This window comes from Salmo trutta, chromosome 14 (assembly GCF_901001165.1).
Source record: "Salmo trutta chromosome 14, fSalTru1.1, whole genome shotgun sequence".
Classification (NCBI taxonomy): Eukaryota; Metazoa; Chordata; class Actinopteri; order Salmoniformes; family Salmonidae; genus Salmo; species Salmo trutta.
Window position 1 is genome coordinate 63,382,342 of NC_042970.1, and position 18,477 is coordinate 63,400,818.

General features: G+C 40.9%; 1 protein-coding gene across 3 annotated transcripts in view; it reads right to left on the reverse strand.

Moving 5' to 3' along the window:
* Positions 1-6,156: 6,156 nt before the first annotated feature.
* LOC115208609 (protein kinase C alpha type) overlaps positions 6,157-18,477 on the reverse strand; it is a 214,987-nt gene continuing 202,666 nt past the window's right edge. For all 3 annotated transcript variants that reach the window (XM_029776804.1, XM_029776803.1, XM_029776805.1), the window contains one exon: positions 6,157-10,123. In XM_029776804.1, coding sequence (XP_029632664.1) covers positions 9,953-10,123 — 171 coding nt within the window. In that variant the 3' untranslated portion in view covers positions 6,157-9,952. The remainder of the gene's footprint in view (positions 10,124-18,477) is intronic.

Genomic DNA, 18,477 nt, shown 5'->3' on the forward strand with positions numbered 1-18,477 from the left:
ATATGTAATTTACCCAATTATTTACGACCATATGGCCTATCAGTGTAGTATGCATAATTAAAAGCTGGCTGGAAAACGTTGATTGTCCACATATACATTGTCCATTACATCTCAGCTATTATATCGCCCCTTCCATTTCCCTTTTCACCCAAAGGGAGATCTACTTTTCCTGGCACAATATGTTAGGCCTATGTATGTTTGTTCTGGCATCAGTGAAGCTGCGACCTGTTATTCTTCCCGTCTATCCATGTTCTTTCTCAGTCAAAGCATGGCAACATTTCTTCTCCATGGGCAGCGCCAGAAGTTGCCCCACAGGCAGGTATAAAATGTGTCCTAATGCATTATAAAGACCTCTAACGTTTTTGAAGTAACAAATTGCCGTGGTAGCTACAACCATAGACATAGAATTGAATGGAATTCTAATTCTATAACTCAGCACCAGCACTCTTTCAAAACCCACTCCTCTCAGTAACCCCTCATTATGGACATTAAGGAACCACTATACTTCATCCCCATCGTAGCTGAACATTAAATATGAAGCAACCAGCCCTGAGGTTGCATCCCAAATATTACCCTATTCCCTATATAATGCACTAGGGCCCTGGTCAAAAGTAGCGCACTATATAGGGAATAGGGTGCTGTTTGGGATGCAACCTGAGTGTGAAGGGGAGAGAAGGTCAAGGTTGTTGTGTTCATAATTGGATAAATAGAGAATTAGTCATGTTTTGGGCCTGGTTCCCAAACCAGTGGCTCACTAAATGAGATTACACACTCTGGGGAAGAGGAGTGGCTGTCCCTACACTCTGGTAACACTAAACCCCCTGTTTAGTGTAGTGATTAGTGTTACCAGAGTGTAGTGATTAGTCTTACCAGAGTGTAGTGATTAGTGTTACCAGAGTGTAGGGACAGCCACTCCTCTTCCCCAGAGTGTGTAATCTCATTTAGTGAGCCACTGGTTTGAGAACCAGGCCCAAAACATGACTAATTCTCTATTTATCCAATTATGAACACAACATACCCCTTCCCTTTTTCCACATTTTGTTTTGTGTGTGTGAGGGAGTAGAAATGATAGTATTGGTAATAATAATAGTAGGGATAGCTGTGGTATTAGTGTAAATAACAGTGGTGGTAGCATTCATTTTAGTAGTAATAATAGTAGCTTATTATTTTCCATGTTTAACCTATTATTGATTCTATTTTATATTACTGTCCACAATTATCATTCTATTGTTGTTATTTCTATTTCGTTTGAACTATTCTATTTTATTATTATTTATTGTTTTATTATTACCTTACAATTTCAATTATATTGTATACATTGATGCTTTGGCAATATTTACACAATGTTTCTCATGTCAATCAAGGAATTTGGATTTGAGAGAGAGGGACCTTTTAACAAGTTCCATCAACATACAGAACCATTGTTTTCACAGAGCTTCCAATACTCCCATTCCAATACTCCCATTCCAATACTCCCACTAGAGCAATGAACAGACTTTTAGGGCTCCAGACTATAGCAGCTCAGACATTGAGCAGACATCCCTAGTAGTTACTGGTAGAGCAAAGCAGACAGTTAATTAGATTCAGATTCAGGGAAGCCATTGACACAATGATATGGGCTTGCATTCCAAATGGCACTTTTCCCTACATAGTGGACTACTTTTGACTAGAGCCCTAAGGGCCCTGGTCAAAAGTAGTGTACTGAATAGGGTGCCATTTGGGACAGAGCCATGCTGGCTTAATAAGGCAGCGAGCGATCCAATGGCTCTTCATCACTAGCGTTCTAGTAATTAAATTATACCAGACTGACAGCAAAGACTCTCTTGTTGAAGAGGGTTAATTGCTGTTAAGATGTAGAGTCAGATTGAGAGAGAGAGAGGAGAGAGAGTGTGAGAGGGGGATAGAGAGATTCAACAAATCTAATGGCACCTCCTCTCCTTGCCCACCACTATACCCACCCACCCACCCACGCATGTACGTACGTACGCACGCCAGAGTGCTAAGATGTCATGGCTGAGTGTTACTTATGTTGAAACTAATGAACATTGAAGAGCATGATGTACGCTTTTACAATTTTGTGTCTTACTAAGTAAAAGTAACAGCTTTTGACCTCTTGGGGGAGAGAGAGAACGAGAGACAGAGAGCTATATGTTTCCATAGGACTATCAGTGGGCTTTTTGCTCATTCAGGTGGAGTCATTGTAAAGCCTTGTGTTGTATAGTGCAGTGTGTTCGGAAAGTATTCAGACCCCTTCCCTTTTTCCACATTTTGTTTTGTTTCAGCATTATTCTAAAATAGATCAAATATTTTTTTCCCTCATCAATCTACATACAGTACCCCATAATGACAAAGCGAAAACAGGATTTTAGAAATGTTTGCAAACGTATTAAAAATAAAAAACAAATATCTTATTTACATAAGTATTCAGACCCTTTGCTATGAGACTTAAAATTGAGCTCAGGTGCATCCTGTTTCCTTTGATAATCCTTGAGATGTTTCTACAACTTGATTGGAGTCCACCTGTGGTAAATTCAATTGATTGGACATGATTTGGAAAGGCACACACCTGTCTATATAAGGTCCCACAGTTGACAGTGCATGTCAGAGCAAAAACCAAGCCATGAGGTTGAAGGAATTGTCCATAGAGCTCCGAGACAGGATTGTGTGGAGGCACAGATCTGGGGAAGGGTACCAAAACATTTCTGCAGAATTGAAGGTCCCCAAGAACACAGTGGCCTCCATCATTCTTAAATGGAAGAAGCTTGGAACCACCAAGACTCTTCCTAGAGCTGGCCGCCGGTCAAACTGAGCAATCGGGGCAGAAGCGCCTTGGTCAGGGACGTGACCAAGAACCCGATGGTTTATCTGACAGAGCTCCAGAGTTCCACTGTGGAGATGGGAGAACCTTCCAAAATGACAACTATCTCTGTCAGAGGGACCATCAATCAGGCCTTTATGGCAAAGTGGCCAGACAGAAACCATTCCTCAGTAAAAGGCACGACAGCCCACTTGGAGTTTGCCAAAAGGTACCTAAAGGGCTCTAAAATCATGAGTTATAAGATTATCTGGTCTGATGAAACCAAGATTTAACTATTTGGCCTGAATGCCAGCGTCACGTCTGGGGGAAACCTGGCACCATCCCTACGGTGAAGCATGGTGTGGGCAGCATCATGGTGTGGGGATGTTTTTCAGTGGCAGCAACTGGGAGACTAGACAGGATCGAGTGAAAGATGAACGGAGCAAAGTACAGAGAGATCCTTGATGAAAACCTGCTCCAGAGCGCTCCGGACCTCAGACTGGGGCTAAGGTTTACCTTCCAACAGGACAATGACCCTAAGCACACAGCCAAGACAATGCAGGAGTGGCGTCAGGACAAGTCTCTGAATGTCCTTGAGTGGCCCAGCCAGAGCCCGGACTTGAACCCGATCAAACATCTCTGAAGAGACCTGAAAATAGCTTTGCAGCAACACTTCCCATCCAACCTGACAGAGCTTGAGAGGATCTGAGGAGAAGAATGGGAGAATCTCCCCAAGTACAGGTGTGCTAAGCTTGTAGTGTCATAAATCAAGGCTGTAATCGCTGCCAAAGATGCGTCAACAAAGTACTTAGTAAAGGGTCTGAATACTTTTGTAAATGTGATATTTCCAGAATTTTTTGTTTATAAATTTGCAAACATTTCTAGAAATCAGTTTTTGCTTTTTTATTATGGGGTATTGTGTGTAGATTGATGAGGAATCACTTTTAGAATAAGGCTGTAATGTAACAACATTTTGAAAGTCAAGGGGTCTGAATACTTTTCGAATGCACTGTATATCTGCTTGTTCACAATATTTGAATTTCATCCCTTGAATTGACCGAATTGAAATTACATTAAATGCATGTAGCTCCTGCCACCTCATTGATTGGCCCGTCAGGCACCGTAGAGCCTGGTTGGTTGGTCAGACGTTCCGTAGATATCCGCTCTGTAGATCCGCCAAAAGTTCTAACAGATCTGACCATTACACCATAGTCCTCCATCAACACCAGCCTGTCCTTCAGTCTACCCAGCAATGGAGCTGATGATCAACCTACTCACACATCTGCATAAGGTGGGTGTATAGTACTCACATGTCTGTCTATGTCTGTCCATGCCATATCAAAGTTGATTTGTCCTTATGCACAGGATATAGTGTAGCGTACACAGTACAAGAATATGCTTATCGCAAGCTCTTTCACAAATGCATGCACAAACACAGATATGAAATTATAAGTATTAAGTACACAAACATTACAGTGAGCAATTTCATTACCTACCTATCACAGCTTTTATAGTTGCTGTATTCTGTTTGTCTGACCTAGTAACGACCTCATGAGTCCACATGGGAGAGGAGATGGAACCCTGCCCTAGATGGAACCCTATTCCCTATATACACTGAGTGTACAAAACATTAGGAACACCTTCCTAATATTGAGTTGTACCCCCTTTTGCTCTCAGAACAGCCTCGATGCGTCGGGGCATGGACTCTCACACGCACACGCACAAGGTGTCGAAAGCGTTCCACAGGGATGCTGGCCCATGTTCACTCCATGTCCATTGGGTGGTCTTCATACACACGGAAAACTGTTGAGGGTGAATAAACAGCAGAGTTGCAGTTCTTGACACACTCGAACCGGTGCGCCTGGCAACTACTACCATATTGCGTTCAAAAGGTACTTAAATGTTTCACCCTCTGAATGGCGCACATACACAATCCATGTCTCAATTGTCTCAATGCTTAAAGATCCTTCTTTAAAACTGTCTCCTCCCTTTCATCTACACTGATTGAAGTGGATTTAACAGGTGACGTTTAAAGCTTTCACCTGGATTCACCTGGTCAGTCTATGTCATGGAAAGAGCAGGTGTTCCTAATGTTTTGTACGCTCAGTGGGCTTTAGTCGAAAGTAGGTCACTATATATGGAGTAGGGTGCCATTTGGGACACAGCCCGGGTCTGGGCCACATAGACATTAAGTACAGGTTGAACTCAGTAACTGGAACATCTGCAGGGGCCTTCCTGTGCCAACCAGCTTGTAAATGAGAAAGCCAGCAGCTGACAAAGACTTTGATTGTGCCACAGCGTCCACAATGAAAAATTCAGCACCTCATTTTCACGCTTCTTCCGAGAGCTTCACTTGTTAAACTTTAATGTCCATATGCACTCACCCCTGGTCCTCACATATGATGGTAAGTCAGGCTTACTGAACCTTGGTTAAGGTTCATCACGCTTTTTCAAATGGCAAGAGACACTTGAACTTCTGTTACTGAAGATGACTGAGATTGTGGACATAATGTCATACATCTGCCATACATCTTGGTTGCATGTGTTGATTCCCGTAAGGGATCATAAATCAGGAAGCTTCATTTTTACCAGGCATTTAGGAGAAATGTTATCGTAACTGTGTCCATATAACAATTTACAACTGGACCAACTGTCAGTGAAAGCCGTTTCCTTGTTGTATTCTGTGCTCTTGCTGGTAGTGTAGATGGGTTGACAGTCAAAGAATCAGGTAAGGTCATCTGACTTTTCCCCAGCAAGCCATCTTCTCTTCCTCACAACTAAAACCCAATTTCTGTGCCTTTTCATACTTTATTTGCTCAAATCAAATTTTCCAATGGTTTCATCAATTGCAAACTTCCTGTCCATGTCAGCAGTAAAGGAGAGGAAACGATGACAGCGATATTGGGGTTCTGCAGGAGAAGCATCTCTCAAAATAAGACTAGAAAAACCAATCCCATTTTGAGTGCAATCAGAACACTTGATGAATGTGAGTTGACAGAAATGTCACATTATTTTAAGAGTCTGTAATAAACAATGTATAAGGCATTGTCTTTTCACCATTTATGAATCATTAGTAGTCTTTTTGCAATTTAAAGTGAGTACTATTTGTACTTTAGAAATACTTTCAAAATGTTTGAAGTAACCAGTGTAATTTCAAAACTTACTAACATTTACAAATGTGGGAGTAGTGATTAATCAATGCCGAGCAAACTTTGTAAATGCCTTCTAAATGGTTTATTACGGACCGTAAAGTGTTACCCAGTATATTTAAATAGAGTAATGTCATTCCCAGGAATGAACCTTTTATAATGGTGGATTTTGATGAGTTGAGTTTATGTTTAAGTAAAAAAGACAACAGCTTCCGAATAGCCATTATTTTTATTTTTTATTTGCATTATCATACAGTAGGTACAAATTACGCTATTGATTACAAGGTAAGTAGCCCAGACTCGCTTTCAAAGGGTTTTGGGGAGAACGAACATACACCATTTGCAAAATACAATATATTCTTTCTTTTACAAGTCTATGTAGATATCTAAATCATTATGTACGGGGACAGAAGAAGCGCTTGCTTTGGACATGAATCAACAGAGAATGGGGGGGAGAGGTTAGAGACTGTGACTGTTTCTCAAATGGCATCCTATTCCCGATATAGTGCGCTACTTTTGACCAAGGCCTATGGACAAAAGTAGCGCAATATATTGGGAATAGGGTGCCATTTGGGACGCAGCCGTAGGAGCTAAGGCAAAGGAAAATATAACACAGGATGTAAACAAAGGTGAAAAAGAACACATCTGGCCAATTCTTTCCCCAGTGTGTTTTGGGAGGATGGGAAGGGGCAAGAAGGGCAGGTTGGCGTCAGCCTGTAAAGGTGAGTTTCTCACACAAAACTGCTTTCAAGAACTGATTGGATCTTGAAGGAGAAGGGATGAGGGCTTTGTCAATAAGAGAATAGATCGATTGCCCAGGCACTGAGAAAGGGGGGAGGAATGGAAGGATGAACAGAGGAGATGAGCTACCCAGACAGGGGGTTTAACAGGCCAATAGGATGAGGAACGGGGTTGTTCACTATCAATTACTCACTCAACCACACACACTCATTTATTCACCCAATCACTCATCAACCACCCATTTATGCTTTCCTTCCTTCTCTCTCACACGCACATGTAAACACATACACTCTGACTGATAGGCACAGAGAGGTAAGGGGTAAGCAGGCATGGCATAGCAGAAGCATCATACTGCTGTCCGGCTATAAAGCACAAAGGTAAACTCACACAGAGGTGTAGGCTACTAACGTGACATTAAAAAACCTACAAGAAACGACCGCCGGATTGACTGGCATCAGAACCATGTCGACATTATTTGAATTAGCATTCCCTTAGCTACATATTTCTTGCGAGAAGCACATGGGTCGGACAGACGTTGTGATATGTGGAGTTGGCACACTCTCTTGGACTAACCACTAAGAGTCTACCAGGGAGAGACATCTGTACTGACGAGTCATCGGCATTGAAAAAACATGTGTATTGACAACACATCGGTATTGACAAGATTTTGGTACTGACAAGACTTCGGTAATGACGCGTCATTGGTATGACTACAGCTAGTGCAACGCTGCTATTGTCGGGTTCTGGCTATTTCAGGATTGGCACAGTTACAAGGTTAGGAAAAGGTTTAGAGGAGCTAAAGTCGAGGGAATTGTATAAATATATCAACAGTTAGATGTGAAGATATGAATTGCTATGGTGATAATTCCGAGAAACATTCCTGAATTACTTGAGCAGAATCTATAACCCCCAAAAAAACAACGCCCCAAAAAATTATGTAAATTGTAATTTTTTTATACGAACAAACAACACTAACGATAAGAAGAAACAAAGCCCCTTCATTGAGACACTAGAAAGCAAGTTGTCCCGCTGGTCTAGTACAGAGATGTGTTTAAGAGTTCCCCTAACCGCATATCTGGAGTCAGATTTGCCCATAGTCTCCTAATTGTGAATGGCTTAGGTTCACCTGATCCTGGATCTGTGTTTGGGCGGAGACTCCTTGCTGTCCGACCAGGGGCCTGGTTACTGGTACTGAGTATCATGCAGCATTTATATCATGATCACGTTTTTTTTTCATCCTTACCAACAACATGCAGATACAAGAGCCAGGCACACATTCAGGCAACTCACTCAGCGATCGCATTCAAGAACATGGGATATGTGCGATGGAGACGAGAGCAAACGGAAAACGCTTGATAATATCTGCAAAAGTCTTCCAGATGTTTCTCTCGGTTTGCTAATCCCGACCGACTTTATTACCTAATTGTTACAAAGTTGATATTTTGGGGTACTTTTTTTTACATAGAAATATGTTAACCTATCTAACGTAATAAAATCACATTCAGTTGTTGGTATAAAAACTGCGAGATACTATACTTTTATAAATCACTCATGAATATTTACAAAAGAGTTAATACACTGGTATGTGTACATTAAAATATGAATTAGAACTAATTGGGGGGAAATGCATGACATCACATTAAAGCAGAAAAGGGAACTAAACGTTTTAATAACGTGATACTCTAGTCAACATTGTTAGAATGGTGTTATATCCATGTATAAGGGTATAAGCATGCAATATAATATTGCACGGTTCATAGAGTAAGCAAACAATAACTCAACATCAATTTAATTTAGTTGCTACCTCTCAAACAAAAAAAAAAACAAGAGTTTTAGGTCATTTCCTTCCTAAATCCTCAAGAAATTTCCTTCAGGAACTTAACTTTGAAGGACTTCTTCACGTCAAAGTGAATCATGGCCATTGAGAGACATTTTTTGATAAGTGGGCAAACGGTGACAACAAAGTTGGGACAGGAGGATAGTAAAAAGGTTGTCACAAAGTAGTGTTTAATTGATCTCGATTTGGTTTTGGATAGACCACCTTTATACTTCTGTTAACCTGTGATTCTTGTGTAGGTGTTTAAAGAAGATGTGACCGTCGCACTGCCTACTTCATCTAACCACAACTTCTACTGCGTTCGGTCTGAATGTCCACTCACGGTTGTAAACCTAATGACAAGATAACCATACAACCTGTAGTTCAAGGTTCAATATATCCCTGTGTAACTGCAATTTGTGTGTACAGATGTATGATCTTAATTTGAGCCAGTTTGCTACAGCAGGAAAATTAATCCTGCGGCTACAGGAAATGTGAATTATTAGGTGGATCATAATTAATAGCCTTTTTTTAAAGGGTTGATACATTTTTCTTAAGGGAAAATCAAGTCTGACATTTCTAAGTGGAAATTACAAACTTCAAAAGCCTTTTTAAACATCAAATACATTACACATTTTAGTTTGCAATGCAGGAAAGTTTTCCTGCAATAGGGTGATCAAATGAAGATCCTACATCTGTATGTGCGTGTTATTGTTAGTGTGTCACGATATTCGTACTGGGTGTGTATTATTTGATGCATATTGAAACATAGGGGCACCTGTTATGACACATATTGAAATAAAATCTCACCAACACAAGGTAAGACTGTAAACATAGTCTCCCTGTACTGACCTCATATTTGGCTCAAACTCTGACCCAATAGCTCAAAACAAGAGATTACGTTTGTAGTTTCCTTGGGTTTCAATGGAGACCAGTATAGCCAGTACAGGGTTTAACAAGAAGTTAACCCTTCGCTCTAGAATCAGTTAAAAAAACTGGCATTGTTTCATGGGTTTTGTCCCCACACATTCAAAACAACAGGTCAGTCATCTCAATATCTATCATGATTCATTTCAATAGGAGTTGATTTCAAATAATTGCCCATTCGAATACAAACACAACGGGTGGGTGGGAAAGTATATCAACCCTACATACACCTCCTTCCTCAAACCTTCATCCTCCTCCTCACCATTAACACACAGCATTTCCACTCACCAACTCCTCTCACTCAGAGCCCCAAGTCCAATTCCTAGAGGACACATCATTAATACATTGATAGAGGAACTCAAAATGGCAGTCGATATCAGGGTCCACGTTGTTGTTGTTAAGTTGGACCAGTTTGGTGGTTGGGAGTTTGGCTTGAAGAAGCTGCAGTTGGTGGAGGGTTAGTGCTAGGTAGGTAGCGGAGGTAGGAAGGGGGGTCCATGGTCCCCCCCCCCCTCCTCCTCCTCATACGGTGTGCAGGGAGACCAGGGAGGGGTGTATGAACTGGGGGTTGATGAATGAGAAGCCTGAGAAGTCAGCTTGGTCGATGTTGGCGATGACCAGCTGGTCGGGCGGCGTGAGCTGGGGCTGGGTGCGCGTGAAGAACTTGTCGAAGTTCTCCGCCCCTTTGCCGCACTGCAAGAGAGGGATAGAAAGAGAGAGAGAGAGACAGAGGTTTTAAAATGGGAGGCGTAGGTGGCTGCAACTGTAACATACAGAACACACAAAGGTAAGAAGAAATACATGCGCAAATAGAAACTGGGCTTGATTAGATATCCCTCCACCTCCATCGCCTGGTCTGCTAAAAGAGAGAACGGAGGGAAAGAGAGAACATTTCGCACCTGATACCGCTCTATCTATTCCTATTCTCCCCCTCTTGTTCCCACGCTAACATCACATGACATGCTCTACATCCCAGCATGAGTCCCAAATGACATCCGATTCCCTTTATAGTGCACTACTTTTGACCAGAGCCCTATGGGCCCTAAAGTAGTGCACTGTAGAGGGAATAGGATGCCATTTGGGACGAAACCCCAGTCACCTGGATTATAATGTTTTTAATGCAATTGAATCCAATGGTTTTAAAAAGTAACACTGGCGTGCAGCTGTGAAACAGCAATCTGTACTGTACAAACAAGACTTTGGAAAGAGTCGCAGAGGGAATTGAGGGAGATGATGTCAGGATCTCTACAGTCAAACACGTCTTAGTCGCTTCTGACCCGGTAACCTGTTTTGATCGAGCTCCTCATGTTGTTTGGATGTGCAGTGGGGTCCGTAATTATTGCCACACTAAAGTGTGGCTCAGTTGGTAGGGTTCGATTCCCAAAGGGGCCCAGTATGAAAACGTATGCACTCCTTACTGTTAGTGGTTCAGGGTAAGAGAGTCTGCTAAATGACTAAAATGTAAATGTAAAAGAAAGATGAGCAATAACGACTGTATAAAATAAATAATTCAAATACTGAGCTATATTGTGTGCTCACAAAAATGTGGAAATTATATTATTTTATACTAATAAAATTGCTCATAAAAAATGTTTTGTTTAACAAGTACAAACGGTCAAAGATCATACCCCCAAAGACATGGTAACCTCCCCTGTTATTGTAATGGTGAGAGGTTAGCATGTCTTGAGGGTATGATCATTGACAATCTAACTTTCTCATGCATCGTTATTCACTATTCATTCAGGATTATCCATATTCATTGTAACAACCACATTCATGTAGAAGTGTTTAGAAACATATTATATTCTTATTCATAATAAAACTGACTCCAAAATGACACAATACATTTTTTACCATTAATTTCTATTGGGCACAAAATTATCTGAAACAAACAAAACAAACTGCAAATGCATCCAACAACTTTGTAGAGTCACAAGCTTGATGTAATTATTGCATGCTATGGACCAAACACTAAACAATTTCTTTAGTTCTAAGAATCTTTAGGGGTGTCAATAATTTTGACCCCTACCGTTTTGAAAAATAAATATTACTTTTGAAACTAAATAATTTGTAATAATATACATATCCCATTTTTTGGAGCAAACAATAGTTGAATTATTTATTTTATGCAGTCCTTATTGCTCATCTTTATCAAGGGTGCCAATAATTTTGGACCCCACTGTATGTAGAGGTTTTACGTAACATCTGACCCCCACTGTATGTAGAGGTTTTATGTAACATCTGACCCCCACTGTATGTAGGTTTTACATAACATCTGACCCCCACTGTATGTAGAGGTTTTACGTAACATCTGACCCCCACTGTGTGTAGAGGTTTTACGTAACATCTGACCCCCACTGTATGTAGAGGTTTTACGTAACATCTGACCCCCACTGTATGTAGAGGTTTTACGTAACATCTGACCCCCACTGTATGTAGAGGTTTTACGTAACATCTGACCCCCACTGTATGTAGAGGTTTTACGTAACATCTGACCCCCACTGTATATAGAGATTTTACGTAACATCTGACCCCCACTGTATGTAGAGGTTTTATGTAACATCTGACCCCCACTGTATGTAGAGGTTTTACGTAACATTTGACCCCCACTGTATGTAGAGGTTTTACGTAACATCTGACCCCCACTGTATGTAGAGGTTTTATGTAACATCTGACCCCCACTGTATGTAGAGGTTTTATGTAACATCTGACCCCCACTGTATGTAGAGGTTTTATGTAACATCTGACCCCCACTGTATGTAGAGGTTTTATGTAACATCTGACCCCCCACTGTATGTAGAGGTTTTATGTAACATCTGACCCCCACTGTATGTAGAGGTTTTACGTAACATCTGACCCCCACTGTATGTAGAGGTTTTACGTAACATCTGACCCCCACTGTATGTAGAGGTTTTACGTAACATCTGACCCCCACTGTATGTAGAGGTTTTATGTAACATCTAACCTCCACAGTCAAAGCTGATTGCGTTGCGACAAATGAGAAGTTCACTTGAACCAAAATAGCAACGTCGCCAATCGACGTACAGCAGGGTTGTCAAAGGGTTAATTGGCGTGTTCGACAAGAGCAGAGCAAACCTCTGCTATTGAATGTGAGAAAAGTGGAGCCGTTTTCATCCTGACTGTAAAGACAGGGTTATCCAAACCTATCAATAGCATGGAGACGTATCAGGCGAGGGTGGTTGGATTAGCATTCCACAGCTAACAAGCCGAGGTCAACTCTGTGAACGCTCTGGGAGCATGGGTGTACATCCCATTTCTGTCATCTACAAGATGATAGTCCAAGAAAACATACATTATGTGATTGATTTGTATGTATGTACAGTATGACACAGTTCTCAATGGAGTCAAGCCAGCATTCAGTTGTCTTATTTCAAATTGTATTGTGTACGTTTTTTAAACTTGAGTGCAAAAATAGGCAGAGAAATCGATTTACACTTTACATTTGAGTCATTTAGCAGATGCCCTTATCCAGAGCGACCGCAGAATACGTCTGCTTAAGTATTTTGCATCCATCTTAAATGATTGTTACATGACAGTCAATACATCTGAATAAGAGCAGCTGCTCTAGCCCTACGGCATTACTGACGCAAATGCCACAAAATGGCCGCCGACACCAAAAATACTGCTGTCAGTCGCTTCACACTTCTGACACCCTTTAAAGCGCCTGGCACTGTGGCTTGAACTTGTGAAGGCCTCAATTCTACTTCATCATACAGTGTGCCTTCTAACAATTGATACGTGAAGGCCTGTAGAGTTTGGTGGAACATTTCTTTTGAAAGGCAATCTTTCCCAAAATGGTGGTTTATTTTGGAGGCTACTGGTAGGTTGCAGTGATTCCCTCTTGGGTTGGGTCTTAAGAGTCTAAGGATTGTCGCCAGTACCTTGGATCATTGGGTAAATTCAAATAGATAACTCAAAACGCTTTAGGACCATTACATTACTAAGGATACAGTCAACACATAAAACGGCAATGGTAAATCTATAATAACACCCCAAAGTTCATAGGGGCATTACAGAAAGCACAGGCAGTGGGGACTGGGGAATTAAAGACTTATTCTCTAACTTCACAGTGTGGTTCTGTGTTTACACCAGAAAGCCTGCTGCACCACCTCTTCTTCTCGCTCTGTCCTCATCAGTTATTCCACCTACACTGTGTGTGTGTTTGTCCTACTTAATGGGCTTTAAACCTCCCCAGGAACCTGGCAGGGAATATCCCTCCCTCTCTATATCTCTCTCTGTACTGTAAGCCGACATGGGAAAAGGATATGGGTTGATTTACATGACTTAGCAGAGACAAGCAGATGCCAGCTGTACTGTGCTGGCCTCGTTACGCACCTGTAACAGGCTTGGTTATGCTTCCTCTGGCTACTGCAGAAATATTTATTTGGATGTTTATTTATTCAGATTGGTTAGTTGAATTTACCTTTCAATAAGGTGTAATGCCATTGGCCACACTTGCAGATAGGGGAAGATTGGTGATATATTGACTAAATCTACATCAATCACTGATTAGGACACCTCAGAAATACACCCGACGTAGTTGCTGGAACCATGCCAGAAAGGACAATGTGAAAGGTAAAAATCCGAGCCAGCACGGTAATGTTTGGGTTGGCATGATAATGTGAAAGTGGTATTTGAAAGTGTGAAAGTGGTACATGGAAAGCCTGGGTCTGGAAGTTCTTTCTCCAGAGTGGAATTCACTATAGATTCCCTATGGAGGTCTACATTGTTGTACAGCTGTGTGTGTTCCACTGTGGTTGGAAAACCTCCATTGATTGGGTTGGTGTGGTAGTCTACACAGCACGTTGGTGGTGGTATGTGTCTATTCATAGTAGAAAAGTCCTGTTGTCCTATATTCAGAGTTGTGTGGTCTATGTGTGTGTGTGTTCAGTGAGCCTGGGGACTCTGACTGTACTCCTGTGTCCTCCTTGACTCCTACACTGACAGACAGGTGACACTGGCTCCCAGCCACCCACTGTCACTCTGTGTCAAGATGCAGTAGAACGGAGAAGAGGAAAACAGCAACAACACACATCAACATAGAAGAGAGAAGGCACATACTGACATGGCGCCATTTTCGTGACGCAAAAGAGCACAGATCTCCTTATAATAATAATAATAACAACAATAATAATATTGTTGAAGAAAAGACGCAAATGAATTCACGTTGACAGATTACGATGACGTTTCTAGGTTTTTGTACCAAATGATGCCCGAAACAACAGCATACTCCATTCTATAGACACAAAGATGTGTGCACTCAAACACATACCTCTGTCAAACCGACCCCACTCAAACATATACCTCTGTCAAACCGACCCCACTCAAACACATACCTCTGTCAAACCGACCCCACTCAAACACATACCTCTGTCAAACCGACCCCACTCAAACACATACCTCTGTCAAACCGACCCCACTCAAACACATACCTCTGTCAAACCGACCCCACTCAAACATATACATCTGTCAAACCGACCCCACTCAAACACATACCTCTGTCAAACCGACCCCACTCAAACACATACCTCTGTCAAACCGACCCCACTCAAACATATACCTCTGTCAAACCGACCCCACTCAAACACATACCTCTGTCAAACCGACCCCACTCAAACACATACCTCTGTCAAACCGACCCCACTCAAACATATACATCTGTCAAACCGACCCCACTCAAACACATACCTCTGTCAAACCGACCCCACTCAAACACATACCTCTGTCAAACCGACCCCACTCAAACATATACCTCTGTCAAACCGACCCCACTCAAACACATACCTCTGTCAAACCGACCCCAGGCACACACATCCTCGCTCTCAATGTGTCCACAAAAGAGATGGATGAAAGGAGTATTGCACAAATTCCTTCCATCCCCCTCTTTCATCAGTCTCCTCAAATACTGTAGTGTCTATTTGGCTTGTTTGAACAATGGCCAGTGAGTCACACATCTCATATTGATCTTGACAAACAATCTCCTACAAGTTTTCCCAAATCTTCCATTAAAGGCAATACATTTCTGTCCCAACTTCTTTTCTCATCACCTCCTCTCCTCTTTTTCATCCTCCCCCTTTTGCCACTGAGACCTAACCCCCCGTATGCAAATGTCTCTCTAGTCAATTACCCTTCTATTCAATTAATTCAGGAAGTCAAGTGCAATTCCAATTCCAGCTTACTTCCTGAATTGACTGAATGTTGACCCCAATGAAATTGACTCAAACCTGCTGTATAGCTTAGTTTCGTTGTGTTTAATGTTTGTTACAATGTCACTCGTTGTACACGCTACGTTGTGCTACTCTTAATGACAGGTGACATTGCTTGTAAACTGCTGTTTGACGCACTTTGTGTATTTCTCTGTCACACACACAACAAAAACACTCGCACTCAAGCATATTAAAGGAATTCTATTTAGTATGATAAATGGCTGTCTGTTTCTATTAAAATACTTGCTGAAGTATTCTCTCTCTCTCCATCCCTAACTCTCTTTCTCTCTCTCTCTATCCTACTACAGAACGACCTCAGCATCTCACTGTTGTTTTGATGATCTTCTTACTAGTATACAGTGCCTTCAGAAAGTATTCATACCCCTCAACTTATTCCACATTTTGTTGTTACAGCCTGAATTCAAATTGGATTAAATATGTATTTTTTAACCCATCTCCACACAATACCCCAATAGACGTTTTGGAAAATGTATTGAAAATTATATACAGAAATATCTCATTTGCATAAGTATTCACACCTCCGAGTCAATACTTTGTCAGCGAATACAGCTGTGAGTCTTTCTGGGTAAATCTCTAAGAGCTTTCCACACCTGGATTGTGCAACATTTGCCCATTATTCTTTTCAAAATTCTTCAAGCTCTCACATCGTTTATTGATCATTGCTAGACAACCATTTTCAAGCTGATTTAAGTCAAAACAGTAACTTGGCCACTCTTGAACATTCACTGTCTTCTTGGCAAGCAAATTCAGTGTAGATTTGGCCTTGTGTTTCAGGTTATTGTCCTGCTGAAAGGTGAATTCATCTCCCAGTCTGGTGGAAAGCAGACAACCAGGTTTTCCTCTAGGATTTTGCCTGTGCTTAGCTCCATTCTATTTCTTTTATCCTGAAGAACTCCCCAGACTTAACGATGCAGCCACAACTATGCTTGAAATTATGCAGAGTGGTACTCAGTAATGCGTTGTATTGGATTTGCCCCAAACAAAACACTTTGTATTCAGGACAAAAATTGTATTGCTTTGACAAAAATGTTTCAGTATTGTTTAGGTGCCTTGTTGCAAACAGGATGCATGTTTTATTCTGTACAGGCTTCCTTCTTTTCACTCTGTCAATTATGTTAGTATTGTGCAGTAACTACAATGTTGTTGATCCATCCTCAGTTTTCTCCTATCACATGTAACTGTTTTAAAGTCACCATTGGCCTCATGCTGAAATCTCTGAATGGTTTCCTTCCTCTCAGGCAACTGAGTTAGGAAGGACGCTTGTATCTTTGTGGGTGTATTGATACACCATCCAACGTGTCATTAATAACTTCACCATGCTCAAAGAGATATTCAATGTCAACAGGTGCCCTTCTTCGCAAAGCATTGGAAAACCTCCCTGGTCTTTGTGGTTGAATCTGAGGTTGAAATTCACTGCTCGACTGAGGGACCTTAAAGATAATTGTATGTGTGGGGTAAAGCAATTAGGTAGTCATAAAAAAATCATGTTAAACACGATTATTGCACACAGAGTGGGTTCATGTAACTTATCATTCAACTTGTTAACATTTTACTCCTGAACTTATTTAGGCTTGCAAAAACAAATACCTATTGACTCAAGACATTTCAGCTTTTCATTTCTAATTAATTTGTAAAAATGCCAAAAAACATAACTCCACTTTGACACTATGGGGTATTGTGTGTAGGCCAGTGACAGAACATTTCAATTTAATCCATTTTAAATTCAGGTTGTAACACAACAAAATGTGGAAAAAGTCAATGGATGTGAATACTGTCTTGAGGCACTGTATCTTCGGTCAACAACACTTAAAATACTACAGTTGTTTCATCCATCCTTCAAAATCAGTTAGTCTATAGTAATATCCTAATTGTTCTTTAGTAATCAGATAATACTATTATGTTTCTTTCTCACATGAATCTAAAAGGGAAAATCCCCAAAAAACAGACAATCACCACCACTAAAAACATACATACGAAGGGACAAGTGGACATGCTTTAACAAATAACACGTCTCCCTGCCTACTAAATCTACTATGACTCATAGACAGTCCAAAATGTAGATTGGTGAGTTTGTGCATAGAGTATTTTTCATGTGTTTATCTGTGTGTTTGTGTCTGACCTACAGTATGTGTTTCACAGCACCCAGCCTTCCCTTATGTTCCAATCCAACACTTCCTCAATATGACTACCTTAAAAACGTAAATTGAACGCTGAGTCTCAAGTAGCCGTTTGTCCCTTTTAATACCCGGGCAACGACACAAATTTAATCAAATAAATGCCTGTTTTAAATAAACACCGGCTCTAAATGTATTATTTACCAGGTTACCATGAATTATTTACGAGGTTTATTGTTTGATTTGTTACATTAAATAATTCAGCGATGACAAAAAAAAAATGAAGGCAATCTCTTTTTTATAGCAAGTAAGAAACCGCTAACCATTGACTGCTTACAGTTTTGAACTGCTAGCTGACTGACAAGCAGAAAAACAGCCAACAACATAGGGAGTACAAACCCCTAGAAATTGGCCTATCGCCCTCTAGTGGCAAATAAGAACTGCCGAAAATGCACAGTTAACAGGAGAATCATTCTGGCAAGGAATTATTATTATAATTTTTTTTTAAATAGAGGCATACTAAGACAAAATAAACATGACACAGCATGTAAATGATAACACATTAGTGCAGGAAATGAAGAAATGAATTAAAATGTTGGAAGTGAATGCTGGAATTAAACATGCAAATGAGCAAAAGCTGTGCTCATTAAGGAAATAGACACCTAGCTCAAATAGAAGCCTGTTT